General features: G+C 41.6%; 1 protein-coding gene across 1 annotated transcript in view; it reads left to right on the forward strand.

Annotated features, from left to right (window-relative positions):
• The window catches only part of limk1a (LIM domain kinase 1a), a 47,961-nt gene that overhangs the window by 2,223 nt on the left and 29,466 nt on the right, over positions 1–16,272 (forward strand). The window contains exon 2 of the mRNA XM_070829531.1: positions 2,053–2,152. Coding sequence (XP_070685632.1) covers positions 2,053–2,152 — 100 coding nt within the window. The remainder of the gene's footprint in view (positions 1–2,052; positions 2,153–16,272) is intronic.

The following is a 16,272-nucleotide window of genomic DNA, read 5'->3' on the forward strand; positions in this document are numbered from 1 at the left end:
CCAACTCTGCCAAATAGCTTTTTCTGGAAACTCTAATCATAATTAATGCTCTCCTCATTACAGAGGGAGGATCATCATCATCATCATCATCATCATCATCATGGAAACAGTTCTTATCGAACTGACTTCAAGTCCAAAGAGGAACTTAAATATTGAAAACAAAAATGCTTTCCAGAAGAAGGAAGAGTCGTTTTATTTTATTGCTGTTATTCTAATGTTTAAAGTATGACAGTTTAACAGAAAGTACGTAATGCTGCCTTCACATTGAACTTGTGAGCTCGTCGTGACAACATGGGAGGTCGTGTACACAAATATGACTACATACACTCATGTACAATATCTTATCCTTATATTCAAGTATGTGCAATACTGTTTTTCTGACTGGTGCAACAATTCATCATTCCATTCATTCTACTACAGTCCAATCTCTTTGTTACTGCATAGCTTTTTAATTCTAGTTTATATTATATTCTACTTATATAGGCACCTGTTGTTTAACTTATCTTTGCACTGTTGTTCTTGTTCTTTGCTGCTGCAAATTTGCAAATTTCCCTAATGTGGGTTTAGTTTTATCCTGTTGCCAGGCAACAGGGATGTCAAAAGAGTCCTTGTTGTCTTTTAGAAGCCACAATTTAGCAAGCTAGCAAGTGGGTAACGTAGCTTAATGTTTAATGCAAGAAATGTGAGGCTGTTGGGACGTTAAATTGACAACTATGCAACTAAAATAACAACATATTAACTCCCCATCTGCCGAATAATTGCCTTCTGTGGTGTCTGCCATTTTCTGAAAACCACAACAACACGTCACTTTTGAACTTTTGAACTGCTTTTGAACAAAATTTCCTCTTCCAAAGTCATGAATACAACAAGAGGAGGACATTCACATCCACGCCATTTTAAGGCACCAGCAGCTAAAAGCAGCAGAAAAAAACTGCCACCTAAAAAAGTCAGTTCTTCCTGCTTCTCCAAACTCCAAACTGTAATACACTACCTATGGATAAGTACGTGAAATAAACACTACTTCAACTTATCTGACCTCTCCCTTGAAGTCAGCCCCAGTCATGTGAAACCTTATCAGATGCCAAGAAAATATATATTTAAATATTCATTGGAGTAATTCACTAAATGTTATGATTTGATACAAACACTGAAGACTTTCCATTAAACAGTGGAACAAATCGATTGCTACGCCCTGGATGAGTAATACTCTCATTAAATTCGCCTGTCGGCCGTCACCGACACACAAGGAGCAGTCTGCTCACTGCACACAAAAAATGTTGGTTCTTCAGCAGTTCTTTGGGTTCTTCAGCACCACTGTCGGACAAGAACCTGTTAAGCCTCATTATGGTTCTTTAGAGGTTCTCTGCAGCTCAGTTAGTTTAACAGGTGAGAGGTTTTCATTTGACAAACTGTGTTGCACCAAAAGTGGTTCCCGAGCCAAAGAACCACTGTTAGTACTACCAGTGTGTAGAGCTGGGTATCAGTACTCGATACCTTTAAGGTATCGACTGAAATAACCCAGTGTAACGTCAAAACCTCCAAATGACACAGTTCAGTTTAATGTGACGTGGCCGACTAACTCACCTGCTGTAACCTGTACGGTCTGTGGTGGTGAAGTTGAGTGCAGTGACAGCTGTGTTGGCAGTTCAGTAGGGCTGCACGTCTGTTGGATCTGATGAAAATAAATGCATGAGATGTGGACGGATTGTCTCAGGAAAGATGAGAAATAAGAGCACATATTATAATGTGAAGAGAAGCACCTCATCAAGCACAGAGGAACTTTTTAGACGTATTCATGCTGAACGTGTCTGTCGGTGAAGGTGAAGGATTTTCAGTGTGTGTGTTGACATGTGGAGCCTCGGTGTGGATTATTTGCCAGCGGTGGTGATTTGCATTGAAGGCGAGATAAGAACAGAGAAAACAGTCACATGCAAACACACTTCGGCAATTATTACATCTTATCAAAGAAGTTTTATTGATTTTATGCATAGCGCACTGTAAAATCACAGATATCAGTACGTCCTTTGACCTCGTGTGCTGCTGTCATTCCAGCTGGAGGAAGTTTGCCCGTGTGTGCGGGATGCAAACAGAGGATCTACGATGAGCAGTACCTCCAGGCCCTCAACGCTGACTGGCACACCGTCTGCTTCAGGTATGTTCAACACACACTCGCCACACGCCGCACGTCAAGAGATCACATGTCTTATTAAAGGGCAGCGGTGGAGAGTCTCTTAACTGGAGTGGATGATTGAACAGATGAGTGCAGGACCCCCCTGGGTGTCCTGTGTTGCAGTTCCAGTCTTTTTGTCAGCACGTTTCAACTTCTCAGATGAGAGGATTTGATGCTTTTCTTTGTCATATATGACAGTAAATTGAATAACTTCATAGTTTGGACCTTCAATTTGAATATTTCTCCATCTGATCCGGAAGATTTTAACAATATTTGACACTATTTTCAAATTAACCATTTTTGAAATTAAAATTTCAAAATTTTATCCCACGCATGAATTTAGTTTCATGCGTGGGATTCAGCTCAGACTGATGATTTCTGGCCTACGTGATGGCATACATGTGCACCCGTGACGTCACTCAGACTGCTTCAGTGAAATTTGTAAACATGAAGCGTTATTACCAAACTCCTGTGACTCACATTCATCTCCTGTAAACATTACAACACCATCTAGCCTGAAGGCGCACACACGTACAGACACCACGTACAGACGGCTTCACAACGAAGATTTACTGATCTGAAGCTTTCTGGTGTTTGGTTGCTATGGCGTCCTCGAAAGCCACGGCAACAGACCTGAACAACCTGAAACCTGAAATAAATAATGTTTGTTATTTTAACATTATAGAGCATTTGCTTTGTGACTTGAGACTCAGACTGCAGACCTCGATGAAGCTTTTGTTGTGTTGAGCTCTGAAGTCAGACACATAGCTGCCACCATGACTAACATTTCCACAGTAGCGCGTGTGTTTGGTTTTCCTCCCCGAACGTTGTGTGTGTGGGCGTGTGTGAGATTTCATGTGTCTCTGTGAGAAAGAAATCTATTCACTGTCTTAAAAATGTATCCAGTATCTTGTCTGTTGACTGATCTGATCTTAGTGGACAAAAACACAAGAGTTTTCAACATTTTGGTGCCCAAAGATCAGAATTTAGGAGCCAGAAACAGTCTGAACTTATGTGTTCATTGATTGAGGTAGCGATAGCACAGCGAACTCCCTTGTCCTGTGAGCTAAAATTACTGCTTTTGTCAATGGAGTCTGGTGGCTTTAAGGTGAGTGAAGAGGAGGAAAACAGCTTCAGTTCCCCAGTGGGAAGGGCTACGTGTAAAGTGGTGAAGATATTCTAGATATATCGTATATTTAAGGTCAGATTGATTTCTCTGCATGGGCCTTTTACACTTTTCTGCTGCCCCTGTCAGGAAAGTTCAGGTGTCACTAAATCTTTAGATCAACACAGTCACCTCAGGTCGTATAACACGATGCATCTGAGAACGTGAGTGAAAAGAGACTCACAGATGGTTGAAACGTACTCGCGGCCATCGATTTCTGCAACTCGAGAGCAGCTTCTGTTGAGCTGAGAAATCATCTGTTCTTTTTGTAATATTTTAGATTCTGTAGGATATTATTATTATATGGAAGATTTTAGATGGTGGAATTTCCCTTTATTAAATCAAATCAAATACTTATTATTGTATGTACGCAGCTTTCTGTATAATGGCAATGACAATGGTGTGATCCCATCGTAAGGTGGTCTCCAGTTTTTAAAGCGTTATTTCTCACATGACTGGTAGCTTCAGCCGGGAAAAGTTATTTACTTTAAAAGTGGGGCAGCTTTTATGAAGCTGTTCTGTGTCTTATTAATAGGACACAGTTGTTGATGTTGCAGCTTTTGTTTTTCATGATCTTATATAATATCTCCTCTCTCTCTCTCTCCGTCTCTCACACCTTCCATCCAGCTAACCTTGTTTCTCACTAGCAGGAGATCAAACAGCCTCTCGTCGAGGAGTGAAACATTCAGTGTGCTGTTGTCTGACATGTTTTTTAGGCAGTTTTGCTTTATTGGATAGCGGCAGTAGACAGGAAATAGGTGTGGGAGAGCGGGGGGTACGCGCTCTACCAGGTGAGCCACCGAGGCGCCATGTTTGACGTGTTAACAACCCGCAGTATTCAGAAACCCAATTTAAAGGTGCACTCAGTGATATTTTACTCGCTCTTTACTGGCTACTGCACCAATAGACGGTAATACATCAACAGGACATGTGAATGTTTCTGCTCGTGTCTCTGTTTCCCTCAGTGGCTGTTAGGATGGACAGTTCACAATGCAGCAGAATCAGAGATATCGTCTTTTTTATTCCACACATTCCTCCTTGTCAAAACCATCTGCAGCCACAAAAAGCTTCGTCCAACTTTTTCCACATATGCAGCGTCATTCCCCAGGAGCTGGAAGCAGGCTTTGGTGCATCGTCCACGTGGCTCCTGCGTCGACGTTGTTAATCTGAGCTGGTCGACAGATTGGCTGCCGCTGTGTGGAAAACTCACCGCTCAGTGTGTCATTAATGATTTCCCCCGGCCGGATGTCTGAATGGGAAATCTGAGGAGGGTATCTGGGCGCAGGGCAGAGTCCACAATGGGTTTGTGGCGTGTGCGTGTGTCTGTGTGCGTGTGTGTGTGTGTGTGCACGTGCATGCGTGTGTGTGTGTCTGATAAGAGAGTGCAGATAGGGAGTTACATCTGGCCGCCTCAGCGTGGATGATGGATTGCACATCTCACTCTTTTAAGTGTGTTTCTGTATGTGAACTCCTTCAAACCTTCAGTTTGTTTGCATATTTATGCACTTATGTACTCTGGCTGAAAATAGAAGCACTACTATGCATTTCTTGGTAACTGTACCATCATTATGTGTGATCTCTGTGGAGCCCACAGCTCCATGGCACTCACATTATGAGGTGTCGGATATCAGCCTGCAGCTTTAGGCCCTTCTGCCCAACATGTAGTGACACAACACACCAGTTCTGTTGAATTACCACGAAAGAAGCCATGTGAGTAACTCAGGCTGTAAAAAAAAATGAGTTGCAGTGTTGATACTCCTGCGTATCACACTATAACTAGAAATTACATGGAATCATTCTCCGACTCAGATCGAAAGCAGGATTGTGATTTAAAAAAGGAGGATTTAAGATGGTTTCACTAGTCAGACAAGACTTTTGGGGAAAATTCTCTTTTGGGACTGAAGCTTAAAGGAGACACATTATGCTCGTATTTTTATTCGGAGGTCCTACAGGAACATGTTTAGATGCTGTAATGTTCAAAATTACATTATTTTTCAGTGTCTCATTTTGAACACGATTGCTTCACCTGTTTTCACCTTCAGTCTGAACGCTGCATTTTAGCTCCTGTCTCTTTCTCTCCCTGAAAGAGCCCTGAGCAGGACCCACCCACCAAAGTCTGCTTCAGCTCTGCCAGGGATTATAAAGACAAACCACATCAGCACACAACATAAAACATGACAAAACTTACAGCGTCCGAGTCTGAAGTCGGTTATCAATCCATCCTTGAGCTTGTAATGTGACCGGCCTTTGTACACACACATTCCAGTTTTCCAGTCGTTGTAGGGACATTTCCTTGTATCCATCACACCCTCAGATGGTGGGAGGTCATGCAGACGGCAAACAACAGTAGAGTTTGTGTGCTGTGATCGCACCTCTGACACCTTCGTATCTCTGGCAGCAGCGTTAGCGAGGGAACAACTGGCAAGACAGTAGAACGTGCATTTTGTTTTATATGTTTCCTTTAAATAGAATTTTTTTTTTAAAAAGTCCAACTGCAACTGGGAGTGGTGCTGTGACGGAGCATTACTCCAGTGAAAAGGAAGTGGAGTTAATAAGAGAAGAGGGGAATGCAAAATGAAAGTGCCCAGAGTGTTATTTGAAGACTATCCCTTGGGTACATAAAAAAACCATCTCCTCAGAAAATAGCAGTGGTTCGCTGTGCTGTAGCCTTCATGGGAAAATGCTGCCGTGTTCTCACTGAGAGGTTTTTTTTCTCTGACTTCTGTTTGTCCCAAAGTAGAACTGTAAAACACCACAGAGACTGTGTCCTCTTTATTATTGACCGTGCACCGTACTGAATTATCAGCGAGGCTTTTGTTGATCTGATGCTTTATGACTTTGTGAGCGCGGCGCTTACTTTTTCCATCATTCAACAAAATGTACTGATTTTTTGTTACATAGTTAAATAGTTATGTGGTGTCAGAGGGCTGTGTGAGAAACTTCAGCCATCTATGACATTTTTCTATAAATACCTCTCAGTATTTCTACTTGTTTAACTTGAACTCGGTTTTCACAACATTTTACATTTGATAATGTGCACATTCTTGGGGGGGAAACAAAAAGGGACTGCAACAGAACAGGAGTTTTTTTTTATAATAAACAGAAGTAGAACAGAGCAGTAAACATGACCAGACATTATAAAGCACAGTGGTTCTGAACGTCTCTCTGTGAAATGGAGTGAAAGGCGTCGCACAGATTGGAGCGACACCACAGATGGAGGCGAAATTATGTAAATATCAACAAGGAAAAGCTTCTTTGACTCTTTGCTCAAAGGAAAACTGTATTTCATCACAACTCGGTGTGGCCCTCATTTCCATTGGTCATGATAATGTTACACTGAACTGAGATCAGGCAGGTTTTACTGTAAACAAACCAACAGGTCAGACAAACAAATCTGGAACAAAATAAAGGCAGGTAGATTATTACCCAAACCATCTGCTGTAAACATCCATCACAGACCAACAGCCAGCAGCACGCACAAAACCAGCACCCTGAAACTGAAGCAGCTAAATGGAATTCAGCCAACTTTAATTTTATTATCTAAGCCGGTGCTTCTGCTATTCGATTCCATCTTGTCTCCTCTCATTTAATCTGCCCGTCAGCTCTGCAGTCTGACTATAAACTAGCTTCTCTGTTAAAACACACTGTTTCATTATTTTTAATTATTCGTTCATTCATTATTTCAGACACAAGGAGTTGGACTAAAGGCTCTCTAGATGCCTCTCATTAGGAGTTTTATTGCCTCCGCTGTGGATTTTAGGGGATTAAGTAAAAGCAGCTCATGACATTTGAGAAAAGACGCCACATGTAGTAAGAAGGTGTGCAGCGTCGTCATGATAGGACTCTGGAGTCAACCTCCTGGTGCCTCGTGGGAATGAGGAATAAGAGGATTCCTGGTCTTATTAGCCTTTCAGTCTCATGGTCTTATTCACCGTGTTGAATTTGCATTTTACATTCTGCTCCTGTTACCCGCAGTCTTCATTTAGATTATATAATGCAGTCTGGATCAGCAGATTATTGCAAATGAATATCTTCCACTGTTCTGTAGCCACATTAGTAAGAAAGCAGCTTTAGAAATGTGCATTAAACAAGCATGAATGCTGAAAACCGTCATCTTATCAATATGTATTAGTTTTTTTTACTACAGCTCCGCACACCCGACCGTGCTGCAGTCTCTCTGCAGCACAGTGCAGCACCGTCATGCTCCCAATAAAACTATTTCTGCCCAACACTCCCACAGGACAACAGAGGCTTGTGCTTCGTTAGCACTTTAGCTCACAGCCTCTGTCTTACATCCAATGAGCGTCCACGTCTCTGTGCTGTCTGATCACAGTGTTTTCCAACGTCAAGCACACACAGAGGAGTTTAAACTGTCAAGGCCAGGCGACTTTTTGTGAAGGACGAGCCGACTCGCAGCCTGCAGCTCCCTCACTGCCTCCCTGTGCTGCAGGACTCATCTCTGTCTCCATCTGTCCCTCCGCTCTGACTCATGTCTGCAGGAGCAACGCTGCTGCCACTTGTCTCGAGAAAAATGCCTCTTCTGATGATGATGATGATGATGATGATAATGAAAAAGATGGAAGCGAACAAAGGATCACAAAATAACCACAGCCAGAATGGTGCACATCATCTCGTATTTCTCCCTCCAGCTCCGTCATGCAGTGGAGTCGAAGCAGAAAGGGCTGCAGTGACTCAGCTGTTTTTACCTGCAGATGAACTCTGCCTGGTGACAGAAGCTGCAGGACGAGATGGATGAGTCACGGCGTGTTGGATAGTTTACTGAGCCGAGCCAGAAAATAAATCCTGGTGCATGACCTCGACGCTGAACTCCTGCAGCGTTGGTGGTTCAGGAGCGTTAATGAGGAGAGACGGTGGAAACAGTGACGGTTCCTCCTGGAAAACGGGTCATTATGGATGCTAATTAGCTCAGAAGCATTATAATTAATCACAAGCTTTGATAAACAAACAAAACTGGCTAGTTTGAGTGATGTTTAATCGAGCTGAAGCGATTAGTTGATGTGTCAGAAAAGATTCAAACATTTTCTGGCTCCAGCTTCTCAAATGTGGGGATTTGATCCTTTTCTTTGTCCCATGTGTTATTAAACTGAAGTATCTTTGGTGTTTGGTCCTGAGAGTGAACATCGAAATGGGAATGAAATGGGTCGTCCTTTTAGATTTTGATTCTGTGTCTGTGCCGCCTGATGCTACGTCAGTGTTTATAATCATCCATATTATTCCGTAGAGATCGTTGCTATGGCGACGTGTGGCTGAGACGTCCGTTTGGGAAACCAACTCCGTAATTTCCAGACTTTCTCCCCCAGACGCTCATTGTAACTAAAGTACTTAGCAGACCTCACCGGTGGTGGGAGAAGAATTTAGACACTTTATAAATACCTTAATGTAAAAATGTAACAGGTCAAAGTCCCACTTAAGTAAAAGTACATACAGTAAGTGCTGCAGTAAAATGGCCCTTGTGATCAATATATTATGATATATGACATTATAAGATTTCTATAGTAACAAATCAGTGTTTGAGGTGGATTTGATTTGTCTACTTTAAATGCAGTTTGGTCATTTTGTTCATTTTGTCCAAAGAGTCACAAGGTAAATCTGAGGGGTGTGAAAAGATTAATATGGCAGGAAAGAGGAAAACAAAAGTTTTACTACTGTGTATCCATTTTTTGGACTATTTGCCATGTCACATGTGAAATATTGGATAATTTGGGCATCAAACTGTTTAAATGATATTTTACAGATGAAAAATAAACTAAACTAAAAAGTCAGTGTGTTCTCTGGGACAAACAGATGATGATGACGACACTGTTTCTTTTATTGTTTATCGACCGACATACTTACACCAGTATATACTGAATATATTAGCTGATATTGGCTGATGTGTTGAGTGTTGTCCCGGCTGGTTTATCAGCGAGGCTCTACTGTGGGTTTGGGTCAAGAAGTCTGAGGATGTTTGGATCAATCGGAGCAGAAGTGCAGACAATGTCTGAGGCCGTGCAAACAGGCCGGCGTTGCAGCTCAAATGAGACTTCTTTGGGTGTCTGTGAGTCAGGTGACACTCTGAAGCACCTCTGGGCTGCTGGTAGGAGGCCAGTGAATCAGATGAGTTGAAAGGAGATGGGTGGGTTTAATACATGGTGGTTAATAGGAAGATTTGATTTGCGCTGCAAGGATCTCTCAGTGTGTTATACAGTGCAGGAAATGGGCAGTTCACATTACAAGGGCGGCTCTGCGCAGAGCCTTCATGAGGTCCAACAGAAGAAATAAGCAGCCATGAGGTGGGCGGGGCAGAGCACAGGAAATAGTTGATGCAGAAGCGTGACCTCTCTGTGCAGCTGCACTGAGAGAGGAAGTAGAGGAGGAGAGAGAGAGACGGAGCTCAGAGAGAGAGAGGGAGAGCCACTGATGGTTGTGACAGTGAGGCCGGTGGAGCCGGACGAGTTAAACATCAGAGCTGCTGACATGAGTCGGTTGTCTGACTGTCAAAACAAGGCCGGAGCTCCCACGGGTGACAAAATGTCAGCAAACAGCCAACACAGCAAGATGCAACACAGAAAGTAAGTGGACCACTGACAGTATGTGGCTGTGTGTTTGCTGAGTTTGTACTTTATTAGTTAAAGTTCAGTTTCACTGTATTAATCCTAATGTCAGCTCACTCACTTGTTCTGGGGCTTTTGACCACTCCACATGGTCTTCCTGGAGTTATAGATGTTCAACTTGTATTAATTTGTTTAACTGTCAGTTTGCAGTCTGTTGAATTGGGCAGCAGCTAACGATGATGGTTATTATTGATTAATATGCAGATTATTTTCTTGATTATTTACTGTATCATGGGGCACAATGTGACCTCACTAAATGTCTTGTTCAACTCCAAGGATATTCAGTTTACTGTAATGTACGAGACGAGTGTCTTTAGTCTTTAGGGTGAAAGGGCAGAGGAAGGATTTCACTGTATGGTGAAACTTGTTTTTATCTGCATTAGACAATAAAATGATTGGACTGGTATGTGAGTTACTGTGTGAGTTGCAATATCATGTAAAAGAAGAAAATGTCAGTTTTGCTTAAAAACTGACTGAAACGATGGAGAATTTTTTTTTTTTCCACTGACAAATCAATTAATTAACTACCAGATGAAGCTCCACTGTTGGATTTAACAGGAAATACAGATTAAATTTAGATTATGGGTAGTTTTGCCACCACTAAAGAAGCAAAGCAAAACAAACTAACAAAACTCATTCAAACACTTATTATATTTGAACATAAGTACTTTTTTGTGTGGTAATACAAATGTTACAACTAAAAGTTGTTGTCTTGATGGGTTAAGTAATCATTTGTTCTATATAAAGTGATAAACAGTGTGTAAACTAAACACCCTGCTGTGTTTCGTGTGACTGAGCAGGTGGATCAGCTGACTGGGTTTCATTTCCTCTCACGTTTTGACACAGAAGCTTTCAGACTGACTAAAACATAAAGCACAACCTCAAGTTTTAGAATCTTCCAAATCTACAGTACAAACATACAGATGCTGAAATGTGTCCCTCTGTGAGTTTAGATGATTCATTAAAGTGTCCCGATGACGGAGTGCACGTCGTGTCAGTCCCACTTCTGTCTTTCTGGATCCACGAGACTTCCCCAACAAACAGACAATGAATCAGACCCCGCTGTCCTACATGTGACTGACTGTCTGTGTGGTTTGGACTTTATTATTACTGTTATTGAATGTTTCCGTCCTGTTAACATCGTTAACAGCGTCGACGTCTGATCACATCATCAGCTTTAACCAAAAGTATGCATGTGAATGAGTTACTGACTCGGGGTCAGAGAATAAGGAGCAGTTTCTGGTTTTAACATCGTTTTTTTTTATGTCAGGCGGGAAGCTGACTGTGTGTGTGTGTGTGTGTATGTGTGTGTTTGTGAGGCAAAACAGATAAGCTTGTTATCCAGCACTACCAGGCTCTCAAATGACATTGTGCTTATACATACTTACTGTATGTTTATTTATGTGTGTGTAAATTAGTACATACAAGGGCATTATGATTAATTCATGAATACTTCTTTTGTTGTTCGTTTGTTGAAAACCTGAAACCGTCCTATTATATCCACCTTTTTTCTTTGATCTACAAGGTGTTAATCTGATATGAAACTGAGTTTGACACCACATATGTGGTTTTAGAGCTACATGAATAGAATAGAATTTCAAAATCCAAATATGTTAATTGAGTCCGTAGAGAGTAAATTTGATGAGAGAACGAGATCTGTGCTGTTGCGTCTCCTCCAGTCCGTTACATAAACTTTGATGTATGTTCAGTATTTTATCTGATGTCATTATAGCACCAAAATTGTATTTTTGAAGCTCGTCATTTTGTTCTGTTTCTGCACCAAGAACTCCTCTCCCTCCTCGCCGTGGCGTCCCCGGGTTCAAACCTGCTGATAACGTTTTCAGAGAGGAGAGCGCAGGCGGCCGGTGTGTTCGAGTAATCACCTGCTCTCGAGCTCCAACCTTTGGCCCTCACTGCAATATTTTAATCACACTTTGAAAATTCAATTTTGTTGCATTTGGGGTAGATAACGTCCAGACTTAAACCCTGCATGTGATCAAAGAAAAGCAGATTAACGCCCTCATTTTCGCTCAGTTTTTTTTTGGAGTCCTGTCACTTTTGTATTTGACCTTCATCGTTTCATAAAAAGTATGAAGTCTCTGCCAGCTCAGTGAAGTACGGATGCTGATCTTAATCACTGAAATTTTCATAATTAGGCGGCTGTTGGACAAGAAGCTTTTTGCGGCTCTGAGAACCAAAAAGCCGTGTTGACTTTATTTTGTGTTTAGATTTCACATTAGTCTCATAATGTTTAGTTGAACTCGGTGGTTTTGTTTTGTGTTTCACCTGCTAACCTGGTTAAATTGTAATTGTAACAGCAGATGGAGTTTGTTCAGGTGTCGTCGATAAATCTGAATATCAGAATATCACCTCAGTGTAGTGAGTTGTTTATTTGGGGTTACTGCTGGTGTTTAGGGCTCCAGCTAAAAGATTGAACCGGGTCGACTGTTGCTGCGGCACGATGTGAAAATGAAAAACATGCAAGCGCACATGCCTGGTAGAGTATTTTATGAAGTGTAAACATTGTATTTCTTCTGTTTACCCCACAATCGTCGTGATGAAAGATGAAATAGTTTTCCAGCTGGACTTTCTGGATCGTATTTCAGTCGGCTTCTTTGAGATCAGACAGACCTGCACGGAGCCGATTTCTGTCTCGATTTCTGCTCTGACATCATGCAAACATAAGCAGTGATGACCTCTAACATAACATCTGTATGGATGTGAAGCCCAGACTGTCTAAATATCTCACAGGTCAATAGGTCTCTTTCCTCTCTGTGTATTTTGACTATTGATGAATGTCTTGAATGTATTTACGTAGTTTGACAGGGACTTAGAGCGAAGCCTGTTTTCTGTCTGAATCCTGAATACTCTGCTTCACTGTAACCACTGGATGTGTGTGGTGAAATATTCTCAACTCAAAATGTGAGCAAGTGAACTTGTTGTCTCAAACACTGATGTGTTTTCCCAAAGTAAAAAATGTTGAAGCTTGTGTAACAACACTGTCGACTGTTGAAGCGCATTCACACTTCAGAATCAAAAAGATCGTTAGTGAATTCCCAGTTATGATCGATTGATTATTTGTTTGTGTGTTTGTTTCTGCTACCTGAGCTGCCTCACTGAGCTGGTTATTCACCCTCCGTCAGGTTCACTTCCTGTATTAACGTCCTCTGTTCGTGTTTAAGCTGCTGGAGAAACAGACCACACTCTGAACTATTTTGTAAAAGAGACCTGATAAAGAATAGGAGCTCTGCTGTCTCTCCCGAATCCGCTGAACGCCACTCATCATGGTTCCCGAAGCCCGCTGAAACCTTTTATCTCTTCCCCGCAGTGGAACAAGTGAGACGCTCCCAGACTGACTGTGCTGACAGTCGGTCAGTCAGGACGGCTTAACAGTCACAAAGGAAACTGCTGCCGTGCACATCATTTACTCGCAGTCCGCCAGGGCTCCTGTTTACCAGCTGAATAGACCACCGGGCCACAAATAAAGAGACTGTCTCCCACAGTCTGAAGCATTTGTTCAGCGACCAGCACAGAGCGGAGGCCAAAGAGGGCGCAATTATAGCTACTGTTTAAAATGCACAACTTGCTTTCTTTGCTTCCTGAAGTGCAGCAAAGACCGAGTGCTCGTGGGGTTAACGTTGGGGTGAACGCTGCTGAGCTTGTGTTTGCCAAGGTGAGGGGACAGAAACCAACCAATAGAAAGAGAGAGAGAGAGACTGGGGGGGGTGTTACCATGAGGTGATGAGGTAATGCCTCTATTTCATGTGAGAGGGTGATATCATCGCCATGGCATTCTTTGTTGCCATGGAGAAGGAGGAGCGAGAGGAGTGGGGGGGGGGGTTAAAAGAGGAGGAACAAAAAGGGGTGCGTGGGAATGGGACGAATGTGTCTTTGAATGTGTGGGAAGCGCTGAATGGATCAAACCAGACTAACTCAGGCAAATGAATGTAATAGTGGGATTGGTTGGTGGATGTGCTCAAAGGTAGATTCACCCCTGAAGTGGGAAATCTGAGAAGTTTTCTGGAAAATATTGGCAGCAGAAATCTTTGCACTGGACCAGGAGTCTCTGTCTCCTGTGAGGGGATAGAGAGGGGTCTCCCCCAGACATGTCTGCCATTTCCTCAGATCGACTTTCACTTGTACACGTGTGTGTGTGTGTGTGTGTGTATGTGCGTGCGTGATGTGTGTGTTGTCCATCCCTCAAACCCCCTCATCTCTTTCCCAGAGGTCGTATTTTCTCTTTGCCTGTCAGGATTTTTTTAGCTAAGCCTGCAAGTACGATAACAACAGCTGAGCACTTTTTCGTGCAGCAGACACATTAGTTTCAGGCTCGGTACACTTGACGTTTATTGTCTGATGTTCCTGATTTCGCTGTGAGTCAGAGCAGACCAGGTTATCGGCTTATTGATCACAAGTACTCTAGAGCGTTTCTGCTGTCTTTGCAGAGAGAAAGGAGACGGATGTCCTTCTGAGCTTGACACAGATGATGGAAGAATTAATAATTGATAAGGAGAGAAGCGTGTGTGTGTGGTTTGAGAGGTGTGTGTGTGTGTGTGTGTGTGTGTGTGTGTGTGTGTGGTTTGAGAGGTGTAGTCCCTCGTAATTCTCTCTGCTTTGCATCTGTCAGATTGTAATTAACCTGCTCACACCTCCACCAGAACACACACACTATTTCCTCCTCCTGCTTCCTGTAGTCGTGTCAGCCTGAGCACCATTTAATGACCTGTGGATACATGTATGGTACACACACACACACACATGCACACACACACACAACATAAAATGCTGACCAGAGCAGGGCGGTCAGCGAGGTTTGTGTGGGCGTCAGATTAAATTCTTGTTTGGTTTTATCTCACTGCTCGTCTCAAGAGGAGATCAGAGCTGCATGTTTGAATACAGCAGCTTCACTTGCTGCTTTGTTGAAATTAAAACTACAATAATTAATTGATCAGTTAGTTGATCAACAAAAAATGAATGATAAACATTTCAGCCATGTTTTTAAATAAAAATAGTGAAAAATATGCCAAATATTTTTCAGTTTTATCTTCCTCAATGTGAGGATTTGCTGCTTTTCTTTGTTGGTGTGAACTGATTATCTTTGAGGCTATTGGTGAACAAAACCAGACATCTTAAGGTGTCACGCTGGGCTATAGACAATTGACGAAAACATTATTGCAAGATTAATCGATAATAAGAATAATGGTTAGTTGCAGCCCCAGTTCAGATAAGATAAGATAATCCTTTATTTGTCTCACGACGGGGAAATTTACAACATTACAGGAACAGCAGCAGCAGACGTGAGCTATAGCGTAGGTACACATAAACACATCATCACCGTCTTATTACTATTTTAGGGGAGCAGCTGCAGGGTTGATTTCATATTTGAGACGGAGCCGACATGTTAAACCGCAAAGCTCCACATGTCAATTCAGCTTCGATACTACAGACAACTGAAATGCTAAAACCATTTATCTCTGATTAATAATTAATCATCTATCTGCATGTCTCCCTGTGTGCGTTTCTGTCTCATCACAAACTAATTCATATTGACAGACAGTCAACATTTGTATTATTTGTAGTCTTATTTGATTATTTTCCCGTTTTTCCAGCTGATTATTCATCATTTGGTTTAATAAACACCAGGGATGTGTGAACAATGTTACTATCACAGCTTCACACAGTCAAAGGTGACGTCAAAATAAATGATCAGTTAGTTTTCTTGTTGATCGACTAATTGATTTCATTGACTAATCCATACAGCTTCAATAATGTTAACAACACTAATAATCCCAATATTGTTTAACTGTTTTTATTTCACCCATGAAGAAATCAATTATGTAAAGTGTCTAGTTTATCTTTTCAAATTTAAACTACAGCTGCAACTAATGACTATTTTCATTACAGAAAAATCTGACAATTATTTTCTGCATTAATTGACTAATTGATTAGTCTATGAAATGTCAAACAATGAGGAAATAATTCACTTTTTCATTTCTCTGAGCCTAAAATGATGTCTTTACATGTATATGAACAAATTAAACAGACTAAAACCCAAATTTATTTGATTTATTATTATGATAACAGACAAAGAACACATTTTAGACATTAGAACCAGAAAATGAGTTTGATAATCAGAAGTTACAGCTTAATTTTCTGTTGATTTTAGCTTTAACATAAACAAAAAATGATAATAAACTGTTATTTTTATGTTTCTGTTGTATATGCTGATGAATGGATACATACAGCCTGTTAAAGCAGACAAGACACTTTTATCACTTGTTAAGGTCCCTGTGAGTCATCGTGCCTCGTAAATGTTTTTACAT

The sequence above is a fragment of the Pempheris klunzingeri genome, chromosome 4 (genome assembly GCF_042242105.1).
Source record: "Pempheris klunzingeri isolate RE-2024b chromosome 4, fPemKlu1.hap1, whole genome shotgun sequence".
Classification (NCBI taxonomy): Eukaryota; Metazoa; Chordata; class Actinopteri; order Acropomatiformes; family Pempheridae; genus Pempheris; species Pempheris klunzingeri.